The 25,291-nt window shown below is 39.3% G+C and overlaps 2 protein-coding genes across 2 annotated transcripts in view; one reads left to right on the forward strand and one right to left on the reverse strand.

The window, feature by feature from the left end:
• TMEM209 (transmembrane protein 209) overlaps positions 1-10,116 on the reverse strand; it is a 35,847-nt gene extending 25,731 nt beyond the window's left edge. The window contains exons 1-6 of the mRNA XM_012789212.3: positions 10,010-10,116; positions 8,976-9,112; positions 8,811-8,869; positions 7,849-7,980; positions 7,142-7,383; positions 3,355-3,550 (exon numbers count right to left, since the gene is read on the reverse strand). Coding sequence (XP_012644666.1) covers positions 3,355-3,550; positions 7,142-7,383; positions 7,849-7,980; positions 8,811-8,869; positions 8,976-9,112; positions 10,010-10,012 — 769 coding nt within the window. The 5' untranslated portion in view covers positions 10,013-10,116. The remainder of the gene's footprint in view (positions 1-3,354; positions 3,551-7,141; positions 7,384-7,848; positions 7,981-8,810; positions 8,870-8,975; positions 9,113-10,009) is intronic.
• Positions 10,117-12,477: 2,361 nt separating this feature from the next.
• SSMEM1 (serine rich single-pass membrane protein 1) lies at positions 12,478-21,252 on the forward strand. The gene is made up of 3 exons (XM_012789219.3): positions 12,478-12,740; positions 17,873-17,927; positions 20,431-21,252. The coding sequence occupies exons 1-3, from the start codon at positions 12,558-12,560 to the stop codon at positions 20,913-20,915; spliced, it is 723 nt and encodes a 240-aa protein (XP_012644673.1). The 5' UTR covers positions 12,478-12,557; the 3' UTR covers positions 20,916-21,252.
• The last annotated feature ends 4,039 nt before the right edge of the window (positions 21,253-25,291 follow it).

Below are 25,291 nucleotides of genomic sequence, written 5' to 3' on the forward strand. Positions count from 1 at the left end.
ATATGAACTCATAGTTTTTAATATATACACAGATGGAGAAATGCATACAGATGTGTGTGCACTTAAATCTGTGTGATTATGTATGTCTATACATAAACTTCTTAGCTGTATGCTGAGAGGACCTAGAGTAATGATACCTCAGTAGCAATAGCATGCTCAGCACCAACATATTAATTTCTTTCTTTTTTTTTTTTTTTTTTGGAGACAGAGTTTCACTCTGGCTAGAGTGCTGTGGCATCATCCATAGCTCACAGCAACCTCAAACTCCTGGGCTCAAGTGATCCTCCTGCCTCAGCCTCCTGAGTAGCTGGGACTACAGGAATGCACCATCATGCCCAGCTAATTTTTTCTATATATGTTTAGTTGTCCAATTAATTTCTTTCTATTTTTATTTAGAGATGGGGTCTTGCCCTTGCTTAGGCTGGTCTTGAATTCCTGAGCTCAAACAATCCACCCGCTTCGCCCTCCCAGAGTGCTAGGATTACAGGTGTGAGCCACCGTGCCTGGCCTAGTCTTAAACTCTTGAGCCCAAGCAATCCTCCCACCTCGGCCTCCCAGAGTGCTAGCATTATGGTGTGAGCCACTGTGTCTAGGCTAATTTCTAAATATCATTCTCTATTAAAAGGAATCGGGGCTCTTGGGGAAACAGACTGATTCCAGAGCTAGCCAGGGAAAGTACAAGATGAGCCTGAAATATTTTGTGGTGCTATTAATAGAAAGCAGGGGATGGGGGAGAAAGGAGAGTCCTCAAAGAATATAGTGTCATGTCAAAAGAACAGAGAAGCCAGATTAAAGAGGATTCTAATAGCCAAATCTGGGAAAATCTAACCATCAAAATAAATGACATAATTGGAAGAAAAAGTTTAATCTTATAGTAGAATACCAACAAATAAATGTAAAAGAGGGTTATATACAATATGAATCTACTTAATACCACTGAATTATACAATTAAAATGGTTAAAATGGTGAATCTTATGTATATTTTGCCACAATAAAAAAAATATATATAAAAGAGGCCAGGTGTGGTGGCTCATGCCTGCAGTCCTGGCACTTTGGGAGATTGCTTGAGGCCAGGGGTTCAAGACCAGCCTAAGCAACATAGTAAGATACTGTCTCTACTAAAAAAAAAGAAAGAAAGAAAAATGAGCCAGGCGTGGTGATATACGCCTGTAGCCCCAGCTACTCGGGAGGCCAAGACAGGAGGATTGCTTGAGCCCAGGAGTTTGAGCTTGCAGTGAGCTATGATGATGCCACTGCACTCTAGCTCTGGGTGACAGAGCAAGACACTGTCTCAGAAAAAAAAAAAAAGATGTTAAAACTAGTAAATCAAAGTTTGATGAGGAACAGAATATTTATACAGTCTTGAGAGTAGCTGTCCACAAAATACTTATTCTTTATGAATTAATTTGTACAAAGTACTTAATTACCTAAAACCTAAGGGCACAGATTAAAAGTATAGGGATAGGCCGGGCGCGGTGGCTCACGCTTGTAATCCTAGCACTCTGGGAGGCCGAGGCGGGCGGATTGCTCAAGGTCAGGAGTTCAAAACCAGCCTGAGCGAGACCCCGTCTCTACTATAAAAAATAGAAAGAAATTAATTGGCCAACTAATATATATATATATATAAATTAGCCGGGCATGGTGGCTCGTGCCTGTAGTCCCAGCAACTCGGGAGGCTGAGGCAGTAGGATTGCTTAAGCCCAGGAGTCTGAGGTTGCTGTGAGCTAGGCTGACGCCATGGCACTCACTCTAACCTAGGCAAGAAAGCGAGACTCTGTCTCCAAAAAAAAAAAAAAAAAAAAAAAAAAAAAGTATAGGGATAAACATTGATATACCAGGCAAATACTAACTAAAAGGAATTTAGTATAGCTGTGTTAAGGCAAAAAGTCTAATAAGAGATAAAGATAAAAGACACAATTCACCTGAATGATATTAACAATTCTGAATTTACATGCACTTTGCATAATCTCATCTATATTTAGCCAATCTGACAGAATTACAAAGAAACATTTAATGGGAAACAATCAGTGGGGGTTTTGAGACACTTTCTTAATAATTGGTAGATCAAACAGATAAAAATTAGTAAGATAATTTAACAACACCATCTAGAAGCTTGATTCAGTGAACAAACATGAAGCCCAAAATTTAAAGACTATCCATTCTTTTCAATATACCAAAAGCCATTTACAAAAAAATGATCATATAGCAGACCTAAAAGCAACTCTGGGGAAAAAAAAACAAAACCCAAAACCAACAAATTAATAGGTACAGATGAGAATCTCTAACCACAGTACCATTAACCTAGGGGAGAAAAAAAAAACAAGTCTCTTCAAGCTTGAAATTAAAAGCAACAGCAACAGCATTTCCAAACAGTAATAATAATATTACTTCTAAATAACTCCTATTGGTCAAAGAAATACAAATGAAATCAGAAAATACCTGGCTATCACAAAGATGTATAGAGGATATATAGGTTGTTCTTTGTATTATACTCTATTATTTCCGATAGACTTGAAATACTTCAAAATTTAAAAAAGCATGTTACCAAAAATAACAAGATAATATTGATTTGTTTCTTTGACATTTGTGGCACTTTCAGGCTAAACTAAATTAAAAATCACTGGAGAGATTTCAAGCGACACAAAGAGCCATGGTCCAATAACTGGCTTCCTCACCATGGCCAAGTTAGCACCTAATGTGCTTCTGTGAAAGTTCCTGAGGGGGAAAAATCATTACCCAGTTCAGTAACCTAATTCGGTTTCAAATAATTGATTTTGTAACAAATCCACCCCAAATATATTAAGATTTGCTAACATTATTTCCCAAGGTAAACTATAGGCTTTAAGACCAAAAGACAAGTTTAAAAATGTTCTGAAAAATGGCAACATTTTAAAATTTATGCTCTCTCCTTCATTCTGCTCTATGACACCAACCTTGCAAAGGACTACTTGAAAAGAGACAACATTATTTGAATAAATTCACTGTGTAATGCTTCAAAAACATTATTTTGTAGCCTCAACTTTAAACAAGTTATAACTTATATTACGTGAAAAGTTTTCCATTTTATTGTAATGAAAGATTCAAGATTCCTCAGTTCAGATATATTTCACTTCTTAAATTTAGTGAACTTAATTCTAACTGCATAAAAGTATATTACATATAAAGTAAAACTAAATGTTTTCTTTTTTTTATTTTTTTCACTCCTAAATGTGTTTTCTAAGTTACACAAGGTATATTAGTAAAAGAGACTTAAAATTTTATGTATAAGTATCAAAATAATGAAAATAGGTTAAGGATTACAAAAAGTAACAACAAAAATATATACAGTAGATATAAATAAAATATATACATACCCAACTTAACCCTATGCTGTTTCTCTTCTTCACACCTAAGAAAAGTGTCCAAAGTCCGTAGGTCTGTCATGTAGCCTTCTTTGTCAGTAGGTGAGTTATAGACAGTGGGAGAAGAACGGTAGCGAGATCTCAATCCACTGCTCTCTACTGGTCCAACAGTGGTAGGGTATGGAGGAGAGGGACTAAAGCTTGCCAACTATACAAAATAAAGGAACTTTATTTTATTTTTATTTAATTGAAATTCATTTTGTCTTGCGTTTTGACTTTTAAAAGTAACATCCCTAGCAGAATGGCCAAAATCAAGAACAATGACAACACCAAATGCTGGTGAGGTTGTAGAACAACTAAATCTCTCATTCTCTGCTAGTGGGAATGCAAAATGATGTAGCCCCTTTGAAAGACAGTGTGGCAGTTTCTAATAAAACTAAACATTCTCTTACCATACATGCTAGTAATTGTGTTCCTTGGTATTTACTCAAAGGAGTTGAAAACATGTCCACACAAAAACCTGCATATAATGTTTGTAGCAGCTTTATTCCTAATCATCAAAACTTAGAAGCAGGCCGGGCGCTGTGGCTCACGCCTGTAATCCTAGCTCTTGGGAGGCCGAGGCGGGCGGATTGCTCAACGTCAGGAGTTCAAAACCAGCCTGAGCAAGAGTGAGACCCCGTCTCTACTATAAATAGAAAGAAATTAATTGGCCAACTGATATATATATAAAAAAAATTAGCCGGGCATGGTGGCGCATGCCTGTAGTCCCAGCTACTCGGGAGGCTGAGGCAGAAGGATCACTCGAGCCCAGGAGTTTGAGGTTGCTGTGAGCTAGGCTGACGCCATGGCACTCACTCTAGCCTGGGCAACAAAGCGAGACTCTGTCTCAAAAAAAAAAAAAAAAAAAAAAAACTTAGAAGCAACCAAGATGTCCTTCAGTAGGTAAATGGGTAAATAAACTGGCACATTCAGGCAATGGAGTATTATTTAATGCTAAAAAGAAATGAGCTACCAAGGTACGAAAAGACACAGAGGAAACTTAAAGGCATATTGCTAAGTGAAAAAAGCCAACCTGAGGCCGGGCGCGGTGGCTCACGCCTGTAATCCTAGCTCTCTGGGAGGCCGAGGCGGGTGGATTGCTCGAGGTCAGGAGTTCAAAACCAGCCTGAGCAAGAGCGAGACCCTGTCTCTACTATAAATAGAAAGAAACTAATTGGCCAACTAATATATATATAGAAAAAATTAGCCGGGCATGGTGGCTCATGCCTGTAGTCCCAGCTACTTGGGAGGCTGAGACAGAAGGATCCCTTGAGCCCAGGAGATTGAGGTTGCTGTGAGCTAGGCTGACGCCATGGCACTCACTCTAGCCTAGGCAACAAAGCGAAACTCTGTCTCAAAAAAAAAAAAAAAAAAAAAAAAAAAAGCCAACCTGAAAGACTACCTATGTATGATTCCAGGTACATGACATTCTGGAAAAAGCGAAACAATGAAGGCAGTAAAAAGATCAGTGATTGCTAGGAATTTGGAAGGGAAAAGGGATGAATAAATAAAGTACAAGAGATTTTTATTCTGTATGATACTATAATAGTGAATATGTGTCATTAAACATTCTCCAAACCCACAGAATGCACAACACCCAGAGTGAGCCCTAATGTAAACTGTGGACTCTGGGTGATAATGACGTGTCAATGTAGGTTCATCAATTTTAACAAATGTGCCAATCTGAAGAGGTATGTTGATAATGGGGGAGACTATGAATGTGTCAGGGCAGGGGATATATGTGAGAATTCTGTACCTTCCTCTCAATTTTGCTGTGAACCTAAAACTAAAGTCTATGAAAAAAAAAAAAGCAACACATGGATATTTTTAAAAATTGAAAGTGTAAGTAACAGCTATAATTTTGCCACCCAGAGATAATATAATCCTTTCCCACATTTTATTTATCTATTTACCTATCTATTTATTTAGCTAGTTCACTCTAGCTATCTAGCTAGCTAATTAGCTAGCTCTGCTGCCCAAGGTGGAGTATAGTGACATGATCACAGCTCACTGTAGCCTCCAACTCCTGGGCTCAAGTGATCCTCCTGCCTTAGCCTCCCATGTAGCTGGGACTACAGGTATGCACCACCACATCCAGCTCTATGTATATTTTTTTAAATCCCATAATTAAAATAGCAACCCAAGGGAAAAAAATCATAGAGGATTATAGACCCAAAAAACAAGTAGAGAATGAGAACTTTTTGATTTAGTTAAGTGGCTTTGCAAGAAATAACTGTTAAATTTACAACAGACAATTTTCATTTTCTTATTAGCAGAGATTTTTTAAAAACCTGATGATTAAGAGTATGGTATTAATAAAATAAGTACTCTTATACATTTCTGTGACAATGGTTTTAAGGTACAGAGCTCTTAAGGTATAGAGCTATTTAGTACAGATTATCCAGGTTTTAAAAAATGAAAATAAATATTCAGGAGTAAACTATGGTATATCCACTAGATTATTAAGTAGCCATTAAACAGAGATCATTTTTGGGTGGTAGGACTATGAGCAATTTTCTATTTTATTTTTCCAATTTTCTATAATGATCATATAGCACTTTTCTTATAAAAACAAATTTTAAAAAGCCATAGTTGGCCAGGCACAGTGGTTCATGCCCATAATCCCAGCACTTTGGGGAGGCTGAGGCAAAAGGATCACTTGAAGCCAGGAGTCTAAGATTAGCCTGAGCAATATAGCAAAACCTTCCCTCTACAAAAAAATAGAAAAATCAGATGGGCATGCTGGCATATACCTGTAGCCCCAGCTGCTTGGGAGGCTGAAGCAGGAGGATCACTTGAGCCTGGGAGTTTGAGGTTGCAGTGAGCTATGTTGATGCCACTGCACTCTAGCCCAGGCAACAGAGCGACCCCTCACCCCCAACATCATATTTACCCATGAGTTATAAATTATCATCACATATACACTTTTCCATTTCACTTGTACAAAATTTTCTAAATGCTATTACAAAATTATTTTTAATATTAGGTAACCAGTAGTATGAAATTTCATTACAAAGAAATACTCTGTAAGAGGATAAGGGCAGACAGGGTGTTGGTTTCATTTCCAACATTCCTCTTTTAATGAGTAGCTATAGAGATGTTAATCCAACACAATAGTAAGAGCATCAGAAGTGACCACTCTCGTTCTAATGCCCCTTATAATCTTATGCTTCAGAAAGGAATCAAAGTTTCAATCCGTCAATTCTGCTTTTATTAAGCCTAAAAATTAGAACAAAAGTCCACATTACTGTGGGAGTTAGAATTAAGGTTTCAGCTCATGCCATGGAAAGTGTCCATACTCAGGAATCAAACTACATGACAATCCCAGTTTTTAGTTTAGAAGATACTCTAACATGATAAAAAAAAAGCATTAAAATTTTACAAGGGAATACAAAGGCTTCACATAAAGCAGCAAGGAGGGAAACCATAAGTAAAGGACACTAATGTAACAAATCATCAGTTTCAAATTGTTTCAAAGACTGCTGAAAGATCCTAGATAGTAACTCTCAGTTCATCATCTTTGCAAATGCTAATTTTTTTCTTTTATTTTAAGAAGTTATGTAAAGAACTTCTGACTAGGTATTAGGAAATCTGTGTCCAATTCTTGGCTCTTAAATGGGTGATTAGAGCAAGTCAATTACCCTCTGTTCCTCATTTTGCTCATTGATAAAATGAGAAGTTTTGACTCACTAGATGATTTTTAATGTACCTCCCAATTTTAAAATAACGTGACTAGCTGAGAGAGAAGAGTCATTACCTTATTATAACCACTGACAGGTGAGTAGGTGACTCCAGGGCTGTAAGAACCACTGCTACCTGAGGACAGACCTTGTAGCTGAGGGCTGTATCCAGTCATACAGCTGGTAGTGAATTTGGGACTGGTACTGGGTGAACGAGATGGGCTATAACTCAACACACTCTGACCCTGAATTGAAGGGGAAGGTGGAGAGGGAGGGATTTGTGTGGCTGTCAGGTCATGTGGCGGAGTAGTCTGTATAACTAGAAGGAGAAAAGAAACATATATATATATATATGTATATACAAATAAAATTTCTATGAAAACATATTTAAGAAACTAGGCCTTTTTCTTCAGGAAAAAAGAAAGTAGCAGAGTGACTTGGTTGTTAAATTACATAAAATATTATTAACAAAGGGCAGAAATCAATTATTTACCATTTCCCAGAGTTCAAAATAAGAAATTAGCTTCAAAACAGCAAGAGTTAGTTATTTATTTTTGATTTTAATTAAATAATGGAACAAACTTCCATGAGGTTGTTGAATATATACAATAAGAATGATAATCATTAGTCTTATGATAACTTATCATAGACCTGCTTAATATACTTGAACCAGATGGCCTTATAAGTACCTTCCAGCTCAGAGTCTATGAAAAGGGAAAATTAAATTGAGGAAGATTTATTGCCAACCTTTTCCCCACCTTTGCAAGTAATATAAAACACTTACCAGCTGTTTTCAACCCTAAAAGTGTTTGCTGTCCAGGGCTAACAACCAGACTTGTTGGTGCCACAGTATATTTGAAATATCTCCAAAAATCGAATAAGGCATTAAGGCTGAAGAGAGATGCAAGGGCAAGCTCTGGAAGAAAACAATTTAAAAAAAAAAAAAAGAGTGCGGGGAGACCACTTATTGGGGGCACACAAAAACCCTCCATACTTTAGCAAATTAATAACGACAAAGTTGAACATTACTTTCTTATACCTCTTAATAGCTACCACTTAATGAATGTCTATTATATCTAGGACATTTACTAGTGAGTTTCAAAATATCACTAATCCTTACAATCTTGTACAATAAATATTTTCACCTTCATTTTAAAGGTAAATCAACAATCAATGAGAAGCCAACTGACTTTTATAATCGCACACAGCTAGTTATTAAAGCCATGATTCTAACTCAGGTCTGCAGATTCCAAAACCGTTGCTCTTCGACTTGCCATACCACCTCCCTATGACAAACTTTAGATTAACATGTATAAACTATGGAACTTATTTTAACATCCATAAGGATTCTTTATACCCCAGGACTATGGAAGCACGACAGGAGAGAGGAAGGCATCAACAGATTGGATATGTGAGCTGGTCTTGAAAGATGAAAAAACGAGAGCGAGGGCATTTCAGGAGAGTAACAAACAGAAAATCTCACTATGTCCAAACTTATTGTTTCTTCACAGAACTCATAATTACCTGAAACTATTGTTTATTAATTTGATTGTCTCCTCTACTAGAATGTTCCTTCCATAAGGACAGGGTTTTATTTTGTTCCCTTCCTCTGTATTCCCAGCTGTTAGAACACAGTAGGCACTGAAATATTTGTTGAATGAAAAAATGAATGCTAAGTTGAATTAAACCTAAAAGCAGTTTTTCATTGGTTGTAAACTGAAATTATAACGAAAATTAACTACTTACCAATATACCAGAGGGGCCAGTATGTCACATTATAATATGAACTAATCAATTTTCCAGTCCTGAAAAAATTAGAGTCTTTTCAATAACTTAAAAATACCAAAAATCAAAACACAAAAACCTGTCGATGGCTTCTTAAATTTTCATTTTTGGGGCTGATCAACTTACATTTCAGTGTATATCATTCCAGCCATAGATACATTTAGGAGCCCCCAGGCTAAAACCACTTTCCTAGCTTCGGTTTCTTTTCTCATCTTGATGGTCCTGTCAATAAGGGAAGCACTCGCGTTTGGCTCCCCTTGCATCTATTTGAAAACAAAAGACACAGGAATTAGTCCAAAGAAATTACTTCTCTATTTAAGAAATCAAATGTTGTGTCCTTTATAAAGGTTACAGTTATAAAGTTAACTAAAATTGCACTCACTTTGTCTCATCTTTAAAATGTCTTACCAAAACTTTCTTCGTTTTAATATTAGCATAGTAAAACAGAATGCTGAATTATACCTTCATTGGCATCATAGTGTAATCAACAGAAAACTGGTTGGTTATTCCAGAGAACAATTTAGTACTTCCAATAAATAAAAATGTCTTATTTTGTTATTTAAGGGCTGCGATTACATCGCAAATACTCCCTATTTTGTTTTTGGAGTTTGTCACAAGGACTAGGCAGAGGGCTAATTTCAGAAACTCAAAAGATCAAGTTTTGGGAGCAAATATTCCATATATACTATAAATCATAAAGACTCTTCTTACATCTTTATGCAGCAATCATTACTATTTACAACCTTAAACAACTCTACACCAGGAACGCTGCATGCTAGGGATCTCCGTTTTGTGTGCCAATAAAGTACAAGGATTTAAGTTTTACAAGGGCGGGCACCCAAGGTGTGAAGGGACTGAGAGACAGGGGGGAAAGTGTGCCTTAAGTTTTACTCCACGTTGGGTTTTATACTTCCTTTGTTTTGCTGGGCTCAACTCTTGTAGACAAGTGGAAAACTTGTTCTAGCAGTTCTACCCTTCCGGCCACCCAGCCCCCACATCCAAACTTCCCAGTCCGGACAGCTTCCCTCAGCACAAACTTTAGCTACCCCTATTGCTTCTGCCCGGGGGCTGGACCCCGGACAAATCAGCGGGCGCGGAATTTCCACAGCCCGCGAGAACTCCAAGTCCAGGAAACACAAAAGATGACCCCGAAAACGCACCATGCTCTCCTGCCGGAAGCCTCAGGCTCGCGCCACTCTCTACTGCACATGCGCGAAGCCGAGTGCTGTGGAAGAGGCGAGCGGCGGGCGAGGCTACAGTTACCGGAAGAACTGGGTAGTCTCTTCTCGCGAGAAGAGGAGGGAGGCGGAGGGACAGGTGGCTAGGAGCGTTACCAGGGAAACAGCTCTTGGATTTGTGGCTCCCACTGAGCTGCGGGGAGAAAGCTGAGCATCAAAATTCAGACCAGGTTCTGAACCCACAGTAAAAAGTAATAACTATAACAAACTGAATTTTGTATATATTAATATAATTTTAGCTTCCTTAGGGCATTTATGGACTCATATTTGTAAGCAGATTAAGCAGGGTGGCTAATTGTTGGATACAGAATGCATGATAATGTGTCCAGACATCATCAGTAATGACAAAACATTTCTTTCACCTGTGTTAAAACATTTGTCAAGAATTCTGACTCAACGTAAATTTTTAAATATCCGTGTAATGAGGGTGCTGCAGTAACAAGCAAAGCCACAATTTGTTTTATTGAAATTGCTAGTGGTTTTGAGGTTAAAAAATAATAACACGTTTTCCTGCATATTCTTTGGAAGGACTAATCCTAATGAAAAGGTTCATCAGGGAGTTGAGTTTGGTTTTATTTAACAAATACAAATGCCTATAGTGTGCCACTGGGCCAGCCGCGGGAATATAGAAAATACGAGTTCCCGGGTCACTGCCAGGAGGAGCTCAACCCCAGGGAGGCCGGCAGAAGCCATAGGTGGGCAGGTGAGGTGGACACGGTGAGCCCCAAGGAGGCAAGTCCAGCCCAGCCCAAGCTCCCAGAGAGCTTCCTGGAGGAGATGACACCCGCCCAAGGTAGATGGTCAACGGCCAGGAAGCGCAGGACCTGAGGACACGCAAGGCCCGGGGCCTCATTCTGCATATGGAGAAATGTGCCTCCTAATAAAATCATTAAGCCATGTCATAATAAGCTAGTGGATTATTACATCATGGATATCCAATGACTAAAGTTTTTCCTAAAATGATCCTGAGGTCAAATAGAAGAAAATGAAGTTTCCTCATGGTATTGCATAGTAATGAAAATCTGCAAGTTTGCTGGGCTCTTGATGATCTAACAGATTTTTAAGTGAGCTTTTTATCATTTTTAGATTGCCTTAGCAGCAATGTTATTTTGCTCTAGTTTTAGATTTAGAGATGAGCTAACTTGAAAATTTTTCAAAGTGAAAAGGTTCAATGTATAGTCAAAATTAGAATACCAGGTTCCCACCTCCCCCATGTCTGACTCTTTCCTAAGAAGAAATTGTAGACATTTGATGTAGTTCATAATAGGCACATGTATGTTATTCCTGCTTAATGTAATCTACAAGCTATTGTGCATTTATTCAAAGCTTAAAAAAGAATAGTACTGACCAAATTTGATAGACAGTTGGCATTTTATATTAGGGCTGCTATAACAAGATCTCACAGATAGTGTGGCTTGAAGAACAAAAATTTACTTTTTTAAAATTTTGGAGGCTGGAAATCCAACATCAAGGTGTCAGCAGGATTGGTTCTCCTGAGGCCAATCTCCTTGGCTTTCAGATGGCCATCTTCTTCTCCTGTGTCCTCGGATGGCCTTGTTTTCTGTGCTCTTGAATCTTGGGTGTTTCTTCCTCTTATTATAAGGATACCAGTTGTATTGGATTAGGGACCCACCCTTAGGACCTCATTTAACTTTAATTACCTTTATAAAGGCCCTATATCAAATACAGTCAAATTGGGGGTAAGGGCTTCAAATGTATGAATTTTGGGGAACACGATTTAGTCTGTAATACATTAGAACTGTATATCTTAATTTATTAATACAATGGTATACATACAAAAGAGACTGAATAAAAATGAGTGAATACCTTAGAGACTTAGATGTAAAGATATGAAAATACAATGTATATGATTTTTTTTTTTTTGAGATAGAGTCTTACTCTGTTTCCTGGGCTAGAGTGTCGTGGCATCAGCCTAGCCCACAGCAACCTCAAACTCCTGGGCTCAAGCGATCCTCCTGCCTCAGCCTCCCGAGTAGCTGGGACTACAGGCACGCACCACTGTGCTAGGCTAATTTTTTCTAGTTTTAGTTGTTTGGCTAATTTCTTTTTCTTTCTATTTATAGTAGAGACAGGGTCTCACTCTTGCTGAGGCTGGTCTCAAACTCCTGAGTTCAAGCAATCCTCCCGCCTTGGCCTCCCAAAATGCTAGGATTACAGGCGTGAGCCACCGTGCCTGGCCCAATATATATAAATTTTAAGAGAAAAAGATTAAGGCAGAATGCACCATATTGAGGTATGGGGGGAAATATCATAAACTTTCATAGAAGTAATTTGGATAAATCTTCCAAAAACCTTAGAAATCCAAGTAATCTTTGTCAGTTCCTGCAACAGTTGCTTTAGTATATGTCATAATAGGTTGCCAAGGAAGTTGTCATACATGATGGAGTGAAGTAGTTCCCAACATCTTCATCACTTTGAGCATGTTTTATTTTCTAAGCAAGAAACCATCATGGGAGATCTTTTTTCCTTGTTTTGGGAGGTGGATCCTCCCCCTATACCTTTAAGTTTTGCTATTCCAAATCAGGATTATGAATGTCGGAAGGAAGATTCTTGTGGGACAATAGGGAGCTTCCTGCTTTGGTATTTTGTCATTATATCGTTCCTGATGTTCTTCTCTCGGACTTCTGTTTGGGTAGGATATCCTTTTTCATTTTAACTAATATATTTACTGTATACTAGGGAATTTTTCATAAAATAAATTCACTTTACTTTGATGGAATTACCTTTTTGTTGTTGTTGTTGAGATAGAGTCTCATTCTGTTGCCCTGGTTAGAGTGCCATGGCGTCAGCCTAGCTCACAGCAACCTCAAACTCCTGGGCTCAAGCAATCTTTCTGCCTCAGCCTCCCAAGTAGCTGGGACTACAGGCATGTGCCACCATGCCCGGCTAATTTTTTCTATATTTTTAGTTGGCTACTTAATTTCTTTCTATTTTTAGTAGAGACGGGGTCTTGCTCTTGCTCAGGCTGGTTTTTTTTTTTCTTTTTTTGAGACAGAGTCTCACTTTGTTGCCTAGGCTAGAGTGAGTGCCGTGGCATCAGCCTAGCTCACAGCAACCTCAAACTCCTGGGCTCAAGCAATCCTTCTGCCTCAGCCTCCCAAGTAGCTGGGACTACAGGCATGTGCCACCATGCCTGGCTAATTTTTTCTATATATATTAGTTGGACAATTAATTTCTTTCTATTTATGGTAGAGACGGGGTCTCGTTCTTGCTCAGGCTGGTTTCGAACTCCTGACCTCGAGCAATCCGCCCGCCTTGGCCTCCCAGAGTGCTAGGATTACAGGCGTGAGCCACCACACCTGGCTGGAACTACTTTTTTTTATTAGAAATTATTTTATTTTCAGAAATGTGTGAGCATTGGTTAGAGGCTTTCCCAAGGAACTACTTTTTTAAAGTTTGTTTTTTAGGCCGGTGTGGTGGCTCATGCCTGTAATCCTAGCACCCTGGGAGGCCGAGGTGGAAGGATCACTCGAGGTCAAGAATTCAAGACCAGCCTGAGCAAGAGTGAGACCCCTGTCTCTACTAAAAATAGAAAGAAAGAAATTAGATGAACAACTAAAAATATATAGAAAAAATTAGCCAGGCATGGTGGCTCATGCTTGTAGTCCCAGCTACTCAGGAGGCTGAGGCAGGAGGATCACTTGAGCCCAGGAGTTTGAGGTTGCTGTGAGCTAGACTGACGCCATGGCACTCTAGCCCAGGCAACAGAGTGAGACTCTGTCTCAAAAAACAAAAAAAGTTTGTTTCTTAGTTTTAAAAATAATGCAATCTCTTGGCCGGGCGCGGTGGCTCACGCCTGTAATCCTAGCTCTCTGGGAGGCCGAGGCGGGCGGATTGCTCAAGGTCAGGAGTTCGAAACCACCCTGAGCAAGAGCGAGACCCTGTCTCTACTATAAATAGAAAGAAACTAATTGGCCAACTAATATATATAGAAAAAATTAGCCGGGCATGGTGGCGCATGCCTGTAGTCCCAGCTACTTGGGAGGCTGAGACAGAAGGATCGCTTGAGCCCAGGAGTTTGAGGTTGCTGTGAGCTAGGCTGACGCCATGGCACTCACTCTAGCCTGGGCAACAAAGTGAGACTCTGTCTCAAAAAAAAAAATAAAAAAAAATAATGCAATCTCATTCTAGAGAGTACAAGAATATGAAAAAGATGAAGAAAAAAATTTAAAACTACTGTTATCCTAGTTCCCAGAAAAAACCACTGTTAACATTTTGGAGTATGTCCTTCTACTTTTTTCCCTCTCTCTTCCCAATCTCTCTCTCTCCAGCTTTCTATCTTTGATCTTTCATGGTTTGCATTATATTGTATATATTTTCATATCCTGCTTTTAAAACTTAATAATATTAATACTTCTCCAAATTATTTTCATTCAGTAGCAATTTTAATGACTGTATAATTTTCTGTTTTTTGATTGTAGCATAAAAATTCTGCAATTTTGAAACATTTAGTTTGTTTGTAGTTTGTCCATATGTTATGTAATGCTGGGACAAACTTCCCTACTGGTCAATGACTTCCAAATTCTTTTTTGATAGAATACATGTAAGATTTGGGGGTTTTTGGTATGAGGCAATATACTTTCTACATAGAATAAGATGCAGAACTAAACAAAATAAAACTGAAGTCACCACTCTTGACACTGGAAGAAAATGCCATCTTCTTAAGAATGAGATATTCTACTTTATCAGGACTGTAATGCCCCCAACATATTATGAATAACCAAGCTCTTATAATTCGCTGACATGGAATCCTTGCTGGCCAATCCTTGCAGGCTGATGATTAAGCAAATTACCATCATTAGCATTATAGCCCTGGGCTGGCAGTGGTCAGTTAGACTTGGTGCTAGGTCAGCTCAGGATGGAGAGGAGAAAGTGTGTTAAGTCCATGCCAGCTGGATTCCATTATAACAATCAAAGACTTCTCCCCACCACCTCCTGGCCAAGAAGTTTCTTTTTTTTTTTCCTGGGCCAAGAAGTTTCATCTAAAGTCTAAATGCTTCTTACGGTAAATACTTTGGCAAAAGGAGATTTAGAGTTGTGATAGCTTATATGTGTCTTAAACTCCCTGGCTAAGTATATTGAATTTGCCTGGCCTGGCAAGAAAAGCTACTTTAGAAAATTAATAAAAAATTGAAATTGATCACTGGCAATTTCATCATGAAGACCACTTACAAGGTCTAAGCTATTCCTCTGCTCCCTTGCTTGCATCAGCTCTTTGGAGTCATAGAACTCTCAGCTTCAAGAACCTCAAGAGAGCATGGGGTCCAGCCTCCTGTCTGTCTATAGGCAAGTAAAATATCATTATCCCCCCCCACCGCCTTTTTTTATTGATAAGGCCCAAGGAAACTAAGTGACTTGTCTAATGTCACACAAGCGGTTAGTGACAAAGGGGGAATAGACCCAGATTTCCTGCCATATTATTTGTTTGCTTCAAAGTATAGTTTATAGTGTTGAACTAAACCTATTCAGTGCTGATTAAAACCCCAATTATTGTAGAGGTTTCGTCTTTCACTTTATACCCTGGTGGCAGCTACAATAGGCTGGCCTGCTTCTTCTGAAGGGCTCCAGATTTGAAATCTGAGAACCATATGAGAGCTAGTGAAGGAGGATGGATTTTTTCCTTCACTTTGAACTTCTTCATTTTCTCTGCTAAACTATGAGCCTTTATTTACAAACCTTGAAGTAATGGTAAAAGCATGATGGAAATATGGTGGTAATTATCCTCCAACATGAAGCCGGCTGGCTGATTTCCTCTGGATTTGCCACTTTTTAAGATGCATTTACTCTTTTGCTTTCAGAGACTATAAATACTATATTTAGTTTATATGTTTAGTGTTTATTCAGATTGCTAGTGCCAGTATTTTTCTGGACAATCCTAGCCCAAACTCCTTATTTTGCATATGTGCAAACTGTGCTTAGGAGGTGTTAAGTGGCTTGGTAAAACCACAGAGCTGGTTAGTGGCAGAGAGAGCCACAGCCCACATTTTCTACCCTGCCCTGTTTTCACTCACCAAGTCACACACAAAGTCAGTTAATAAAATGCTTTTTGCAACCACAGTTCATATGACTCCACTTAGCTTAATGCAAAATCTTTCTTTTGATTTTGTGGTTATGTTTTGATTTGACATCAACTGTGGAAGCTTTCTGTGGAAATGATATAAGCCTAATAAGTGTTTTTAACACTTTCCCCCCTCCATTACAAAAGACACATTATAGAAAATGTGGAAATTATAGGAAAGTATACAAAATGAAATAAAAATCACTCCAGATTATATAGAAATAATCAACTACTTTTAGGTTTATAAACATCCAATCTTTTAATAATCTTCCTTCTACATATTAAATTTTAAATATTTAAGCCCCACCCCATGATTTTTACAAAAGAGACATTTTAAAAGAAAACTCTGCTTGCAAGGTTTTCAGAGAAGGCTTATTATAACCAAAAAGTGAAGAGGTACCTTATTAGAGATACTTGCCTACCATTGTTGAGATCAGATATTAAGAATGAGTTAAGGATCTTAGATTGCAGTTATAAATACCCAAGTATGACACTTTTCAACCCAAAGGAAGTTTGACTTTCTACATAAAATCATTTTTTTCTAATTGTAGACAATTTAAAAAAATTAGAAGGAAAAAAATCAGTTTTATACCTTAAAGCCAACTGTTGCTACTTTTATATGTTTAAAAAAAGAAAATTTTATACATTTTTGTAAGGGTTTTTTTCTTCATATTTTTAGCTAACTTGTGATTATGCTGTATATAAAAATCTGCATCTTGATGTTTAATCCAGTGTCACATATTTCCTCATGACATAATTGTATTATAATTTTTACTGCTATGTATCATATGATTGTACCATAATTTACTTAATCATTGTCTAGTTTTGAATTTTGAATTTTGAATGTCATCCTAATTACACTGTAATGAATATTTCTGTGCACAAATCTTTCTCTCTTTTGGAGGTTACTTCCTTGTAATAGATTCCCAAAGGAAGAATTATGTGTCAAAGGTGTTAATGAAAATTTCTAAAATTTTTGATACATTCTGAAAGACTTATATATATGTACCTTTTGGCAGAACCATTTCAGCATCAGAAAGTGGGATGCTAATCTGAAAAATGGGACAAATATATTTATGGAGTAATGGGGCAGCATATTTGAAATTGGAACTATTTGAAGAAATTCATTTCTTCTGGATGCCATATTCACAAATAACATGTTATGGTTGCATTTTGAAGGAAACTTTCTGAAGGAGTAAGGAGATATTAAGTCCATGAATTCAGTTAAAGATCTTAGTGTATGTATATGTCACATAGTAGACATCTTACTTAAAGAACTGTCAATAATGTGACCTGATCAAATGTCCTTAAAAATTAATTTTAAGCTAATCTGAGTACTATAAATCTGTTTTTAAATGCTATTTCTCTGGAATTTAAATGGGTACAGGGAAACTTTATAGCCTGTAGCTCCTTATCAGTATGACTTTCTCTCTAGTCTTTGTTCCATTTTTCTTGGTTCAAAACATTTTGATAGATTCTGCTATCAAAGCATGGTTTTATTGGGCAGCAGAAGTAGAATCACTATAAACAGAAACTCAATTAGTACTTATTCAACTTATTATTTAACTCAATAAGCACTCATTTAAACTCAATGTTTAAAATTAAACATTGTCAAAGGGCCTAAGCAATAGTATTTCTTAACAAGTAAATAGATATTAGTGAAAAACAACTGAGATCACTCTTACTAATCTATATTTCCAAAACAGATGTCTGAGAATAAAAAGGATGAAGACAGTGGGACAAGCACTTCAGTAAGTAAAGGTGAGAGCCAGTGCATATTTAGTATTGGACTGGGAGGAGAGAAATATGTGCTGAATGTGGAACATGAACAACAGAGTAACAGTCAAGAGTGTCATAAGCTCTTTACAGCACGGATGTTTAAAAAAAAGAAAGAAAGAAAAAAAATAAATGTTGTGAGGTCTCTTCACACCAGTGAAGGCCCGTTCGGTGAGCTGGTTGCTTTTTGACTCCCTAGTGCAGAGGAATGCCTTAGCTGCCTTAGCAGAGGCCCTAGAAGCTATGAATTACTGGTAGGTAGAGCTCAAGCTCTCCTTGCATTCCTCAGCACTCTCCTTTCACATGGCTTGTCCTTCCTCCATTAAATTTAAAATATTTAGGTCCTCCACCCCCAATGCATTTTTTAAAAAGAGATATCTTGAAAGAGAACTCCACTCTCAAGGTTTTCAGAGAAGGGTTGCTATAACCCAAAAAGCAAAGAGGTACCTCATTAGAGATACTTGCCTACCATTGTTGAGATCAGCTATTAAGAAAAGAATGAGTTAAAGATCTTAGATTGCAGTTACAAATACCCACGTGTGGCACTTTTCGACCCAAAGGAAGGTTGACTTTCTACATAAAATCATTTTCATGTAACAACTTTCATTATTAGTGCTTTTACAGGCTTATAGGTTCTATACAACATCTTTTTCAAGAACCTGCAGCAGTGGTGTGCTGGTAGATGTTTAACAACTGGCTTTCCAAAATTATGTGTTTACATATATTTCTTAAAAATTTTACTGATATAAATGATATGTATCACATGATTTATAAATAATAAAATATACAATACTCTTTATGGCAAATTCCATATAGCAAACTGATTCTCACAAAATACTCTCCTTGATTTTTGCCAGACCCTTGCATCCTTAGCCAACCATGGTTGCACTTAATGAACAAGTGTGGTTCCAGCATGAATGTTATTTTCCTCTAAGTTAAGGAGTAGGATCAAAGTGAAACAGAAGATGTATGGTGGAACTTAATTTGGTTGTCAATGATGTGAGTGACTTCTTTCCTGAAATGCATAATAGTTTTAGAATACTGGAAGAATGTTTCCTCATTTTTGAGGTAGTCACAAGGTAGTGGCTACAGGCATGGCACTGAAATGTAATCTGCATTAGTAACATGTTCTCCATCATTTTCTTAAGCCTAGGTAGGCAGTCAACAAAACCATACATCAAGCCCTGATCTTTAGTGTTTACTAATTTTCATGATATAATACCCTTACTAAAGCTGTGGGGTTTTTTGTTTTTTTGAGACAGGGTCTCACTCAATTGCTCAGGCTAGAGTGCAGTGGTGTCATCATAGCTCACTGTAACCTCAAACTCCTGGACTTAAGTGATCCTCGTGTCTCAGCCTCCTGAGTAGCTGGGACTACAGACATAGGCCGCCAAGCCTAGTTAATTTTTTTATTTTTTGTAGAGACAGGGTCTTGCCATGTTGCTCAGGCTTAAAGCTGGTTTTTTTTTTTTTTTTTTTTTTTGAGACAGAGTCTCGCTTTCTTGCCTAGGCTAGAGTGAGTGCCATGGCGTCAGCCTAGCTCACAGCAACCTCAAACTCCTGGGCTCAAGCGATCCTCTTGCCTCAGCCTCCCGAGTAGCTGGGATTACAGGCACAAGCCACCATGCCCGGCTGATTTTTATATATATATATTAGTTGGCCAATTAATTTCTTTCTATTTTTATGGTAGAGACGGGGTCTCGCTCAGGCTGGTTTTGAACTCCTGACCTTGAGCAATCCGCCCGCCTCGGCCTCCCAGAGTGCTAGGATTACAGGCGTGAGCCACCGCGCCCGGCCTTAAAGCTGGTTTTAAGCCAGGAACATTATATCACTGGACGTGGAGTTGGGAAGAGGTGAGAAGCTGCACACTCCTACATAGTGTTTCAAACATCCAGATACAATGGGCTGAAAAAACTTCAAGGGCATACAGCATAATAAAATGGAGCAAGATAATTAGGAAGTGATGGGTTTCGAGTATTTATTATCTTTATATTTAGCAAATTGATTTTATTGTAAGTTTGTATAATTTAATTTTTGATACTAGCGATGTTTAATCATCTCACAAAATTTCTCAAAATGTATTAGCTCTTGTGAGCCAACTCCAGCACATCACTAGCTTAAGAAAAGATTTGCCTTCCTGCTATCCAAATCACATTCATATACACACTTGAATCTTTAAGACTTCAAAGGAAAAAACATCCTTCTCTGGAAAACTTTAGAGATCTTTTCCTTTGATCTTATATCCAGGGTTCCACAAAGCTTCAAAAGTGATATGTCAAGCCTCTAAGCTCTCTGGGCTGTAGGAGATGGGGTGTGGTGCTGGGAAACGCAGTCAGCTGCCAGCACTTGCAAATGACTGGAGAAAAGTAGGGGCTGGACGACTGGCCACTAAGAGTGAGCCTGCACACATGGGATGCATGGAGTAATATGAGGTTCCAGTAATCTACAACTTGTACCTAACTTGTCAATTTGTTTTGTTGGTTGTTAGCAAGCAAAAATACTTCCCATAAACGGCAAAGCAAAGATGCTGCCTGGGACAGTTCACAAATGATGAAGAAACCAAAGCAGAGCCAATTCACCCCTGTAACTGACTCAGAAGTGGCCTTGGTCAATGCCTATCTGGAACAGAGACGAGCCAGGCGCCAGTCTCAGTTAAACCAGGTCAATCAAAATCCACAAGACAGTGACACTACTGAGTGTGACAGTGAAGATTCTAACTCGGGGGCTTCCTCGTGGAAAGAGAGTGAGAGTGAACACCACCCATCACCAGACTGTATGAAGAGGAGAAAAACAGCTCAGAGGCAAAGGAATCTTGGAAATTACCAAATCAGAGAAAGGCCCTGCCTCCACTGCAAAGCCCTGAGGACCAATGAATGGTTGACCCGCCATTTCCTACAAACACCCCCAATGAAGGGGGAGCCTCAAGAAGAAAATCCCATACCTGACATTAACACAAAATTCAGTAAATTTTGAATTTTATCAAGTCCTTACTGTACTTGAAGCCAAATGAAAGAGATGAATAAAACACGAAAAATCACCAGAGCTCTAGGTGAGGAGACTTTTATGATAAAGTCTTTCTACTAACAACAAAAACATACTTGGAACCCAAGAGGTAAAATTTCAGACAATTCTTTGTCCAAAAAAAGGCCAGCAAATTTGTGTATGGCACCACTGGAACACTGAAGATCTGTATCTACTGTGACTGTTTTTTTATTCGAAAGAGCACAAGACAGTTTATGCCTTGAGTGTATGTATTTTGCTTATATCTGTAAAACAAATAAGAAGGCTCTTTGAAAATATATTATTTGTGTTGAAAAACTATTTAAATTTATTCATATGTTTTGATTATCTGACTGAATGAACCAGGTGAAGCTGGTTGGAATAGAATTATGCTATCCTCTCTAGGTTTCTGTTTTCAGGTGACTCTACCAGAGCAGTATTGCTACATGTGTCAGCTAGGGGCTGGCGAGGAAGAGGAGCTCAAGAGCCTGGAATAAGACCTCATTCCTAGAGTAGGGAGGGGAGGCAACAGGACCCTGAAGGGCACCTGGGTTGTGGGCTGTCCATAGTTGTTGTCCAAAGGGCATGGCACATGTTAAAGACAAAATTATTCTGACACATGTTAACCCAATAAGGGAAGACTTTATTCAAGGATATTGTAATAGAGGTCAACTCTACTGCAATAGGGAATATTAATCCAGCTCAACCCCCAAATACAACGGGGGCAAGTGGGAATTTATAGCCAGGGAGCAGGATGAAGGCATCTGAGGATGGAAAATTACTAAAAGTAGGATTCTTGCTAAAACTGGGCCAAAGAAAGGACAAGGCCAGGGTAGAGGCCTAATTGAAAAGAGGGCTTGGGGGAGCCTGATTGAAGTTTGGTCAAAGAGAGAGTCTTTGTCAAATTAGCAAGTTAGCTTTGTCACATTAGCCATAATCCAGGCACAATTAGGGCTGGGTCTTACAGGTAAGTGGGAACACCAGATGTGGGGAATTCAAGCAGACCTAGATAGATGGTTGGCCATTCTGGAGATCATTCTTTTGTCGGATGGCAGTGTTACCGAAAATTTGGCACTTGTCCTTGAGGCTACGAGAACAAGTGGTTTGAGGAGAAGGAAAGAGGAATTTATTAATTTGCCAGCAAATGAGGAGGATAGAGACTTCTGTCTGGAAAATGCCCTTGTCCTACTAATAAGCAGAAATACAAAGCTTTTAAAGGGGTGCCACTTAGCTTCAGGCAATTGCTGTTCAAGTGTAGTCCATCCCATTTCTGGGGAAGACAATCTCCTAACCCTCCTCTCCCCAGACCTCTGTGACCTCTAACTACCTGGGAGGCCCAGCTGGACCTCTAAAATTTTTTTTTTCCTCTTTTTTTTTTTTTGAGACAGAGTCTCACTCTGTTGCCTGGGTTAGAGTGCCATGGCATCAGCCTCACAGCAACCTCAAACTCCTGGGCTCAAGGAATCTTCCTGCCTCAGCCTCCCAAGTAGCTGGGACTACAGGCATGTGCCACCATGCCCGGCTAATTTTTTCTCTATATATTTTTAGTTGGCCAATTAATTTCTTTCTATTTTTAGTAGAGATGGGGTCTCGCTCTTGCCCAGGCTGGTTTTGAACTCCTGACCTTGAGCGATCCTCCTGCCTCCGCCCCCAGAGTGCTAAGATTACAGGCATGAGCCACCTGCGCCCGGCCTGGAACTTCTGCCTGCCCAGTCTGGGTGGGGTTGAGCCATCTCCTGTAGCACAAAGAACAAAAGACATTACCCTTCCTCTGCTGACCACTGGCCTGAGACAGGGATGCAGGTTTTGGTCCCCAGTAAAGAGTGGGAGATGTTTTAAAGAGACAGAAAATATTTTTGCTGTATTTTTCCCCCTCTGGCCATGTTTCCCACTGTCAATATTACCCTTCCATATCTATGGGAGGAGGGGTGACTACTCTGTTACAGCTGGGATATAAAACAAAATCCAGATCCCAAAGGAAAGGGATGGCAAGGACAAGATAAGCAGCAGGGATCATGGTCACAGAGCTAGAGTTCAAAGAAGGGCTTAAGTCTTGGGTCAGGGTTTGGGTACTATATGTGGTTAAGACAACAACCTAATATTAAGGACAGAGCCTTTCATGGGAGACAGGAAGGGGATGGGAACAGAGACCAGAGGCTTGTGACTTTGGGCCAGGGTCATTCCTGGTAAGAGCAGATGCCTTAACTGATTGCCACTAAGAGACCTGGGAGGCACTGTGGGAGCCCCAACCACTGGGACAAATCCAGTAGGGTCTAGGACATGTGGTAACATTTCTGAGCCTGTCTGTGGAAACTCTGTCTTGTTCCCATTGCCCCAGGGTTAGAATAGGTCTGAAAGCACAGGTGAAAAGCAGGACCACTTGAAGATTCAGCTCAGGCATCAACTTTCCACAAAGACTTTTCCTTACTCTGACAACCTCCTCCACTTTGTTTTCTCAGGCAGAACTCACCTTCCCTCCTTTGTGCTGCAGTGTACCCTGAAAAGTTCTCTATCTCAGCACCGATAACAATGTGATGAATGTGTTTGTTTACAATTCTCTGTCCGCTGTATATATTTATCCACCCTTAAAGGTAGAGCCTATGATCTGTCATCTTTGTGTCTCTGTAGCCTCGCACATTGCCAGACAACATGACATAAATAATGCAGCTGAATCCACTCACAAAGGGATTCGTGAATGCAAAAGTGGGAGAGAGCTGGGGAAACAGGCAGAGGAATCAGGGCAGGGGCCGCTATCCACAACTTAGTGAATAATTCTGATATTTCCAGCTTGATAGGATCAAGATGCTTAAATCATTCTGTTTATCCAAGTAGTACCCTCCCTCGCAAAACAAAACAAAAGAACCAAATTCAAAACATGGTAGTAAATTGCAGGGGCAGGACTTAGAACCAATTCATCTGGCTTCAGAGTGTGGGCTCTTAATTGCTATGATCTTAATCATTCTGTTGTTGAAACTGCAAGGGGGTTTCAGTCTAGGGACAGTTGCTGGTCACACAAAGATCCAAGTATTGCCAAGGAAGGAAGGAATTTTTTTAATACAACAGACATCTTTTTTTTTTTTTTTTTTGAGACAAGAGTCTCGCTTTGTTGCCCAGGCTAGAGTGAGTGCCGTGGCGTCAGCCTAGCTCACAGCAACCTCAAACTCCTGGGCTCAAGCAATCCTTCTGCCTCAGCCTCCCGAGTAGCTGGGACTACAGGCACGCGCCACCATGCCCAGCTAATTTTATATATATATATTAGTTGGCCAATTAATTTCTTTCTATTTTTTTATAGTAGAGACAGGGTCTCGCTCAGGCTGGTTTTGAACTCCTGACCTTGAGCAATCCATCCGCCTCGGCCTCCCAGAGTGCTAGGATTACAGGCGTGAGCCACCACGCCCGGCCTACAACAGACATCTTGTAGGGAGAACAGCAATCCATCTCTACCAATAACAGAGTTCATGGGCTTTTAAAGGAGTGGAGATGTGCCCTGGGGCAGGGCGTGGTAACTAACAAGGGGCTACATGGGTTGGGAGCATGTTGTGGGGGATGGTGAGTCTTGGCATCAGGAAGTCTACCCAGGGGCCTTCAGGATCTCAGTTCCTTTTTCCTGTAGAAAATCCACCATCTCTGGGAAATAACTCACAAGTTGATGTAGTTAGTTAAAGGAGATGATTATAAAAAAAACCATAGGGGTCATTGAAATTTGTTTATCGGCCAGTTACAATTATTCTCTGCAGATAGAAGCTACTAACTAAAAGGTAAGTTAATCATCACTTCCCACACAGGCATAAGTGATGTCCAAGCAGATACAAACTCACCAGAGTCTATTGGAAAAGGACCATGGCTGTTTTCCAGATGACGGAGTAAGTCTCCAAATGTTTTGCTTGTAGATCTAGAATATAATCCAATGACACTATTACCCAAAGAGTCATTTATATCAAAGACTGCTACTTTTGCTGGTCTCAACCATGGAGCTTGAAGAGACAAGAGTTTGGGGTAGAACTCTGCCTATAGGAAGAAGAAACCAGGGTTGAGTATGAGGGGATTATAAATCCTATAAATATGAGATTAACCAAGATAATCTGTGAGAACATGAAACCAGAAACAAGGGCTGCATATAGCTGGGAAGATATTCAAAACCAAGGGCAGAATTGCACCAAATCAAGGGGAGAAGGCAAGGACATGGTAAGATGAGGAGCAAAGCACGGCCAGGTGTACTGGGACTGGATCAATGGGTGAGGTGGCAGATGGCTCATGAAACCAGGTCTGCAGGCACTAGTCACGCTGGACGTTGCTTTTGTGCAGAGTCTGGTGTGGGCTTTTACGGTGGGACCCCTGTATTGCAAAAC

This window comes from Microcebus murinus, chromosome 9 (genome assembly GCF_040939455.1).
Source record: "Microcebus murinus isolate Inina chromosome 9, M.murinus_Inina_mat1.0, whole genome shotgun sequence".
In the NCBI taxonomy this organism is placed as follows: domain Eukaryota; kingdom Metazoa; phylum Chordata; class Mammalia; order Primates; family Cheirogaleidae; genus Microcebus; species Microcebus murinus.

What these genes read in the sequence shown, in the direction of transcription:
- SSMEM1 (XM_012789219.3), top strand. Translation starts at nt 12,558, where the DNA reads ATGGGAGATCTTTTTTCCTTGTTTTGGGAGGTGGATCCTCCCCCTATA. An exon ending in TCTCTCGGACTTCTGTTTGG is followed by an intron (nt 12,741 to 17,872) that starts GTAGGATATCCT and finishes TTTCCAAAACAG; the next exon opens with ATGTCTGAGAATAAAAAGGA. An exon ending in AAGCACTTCAGTAAGTAAAG is followed by an intron (nt 17,928 to 20,430) that starts GTGAGAGCCAGT and finishes GTTGGTTGTTAG; the next exon opens with CAAGCAAAAATACTTCCCAT.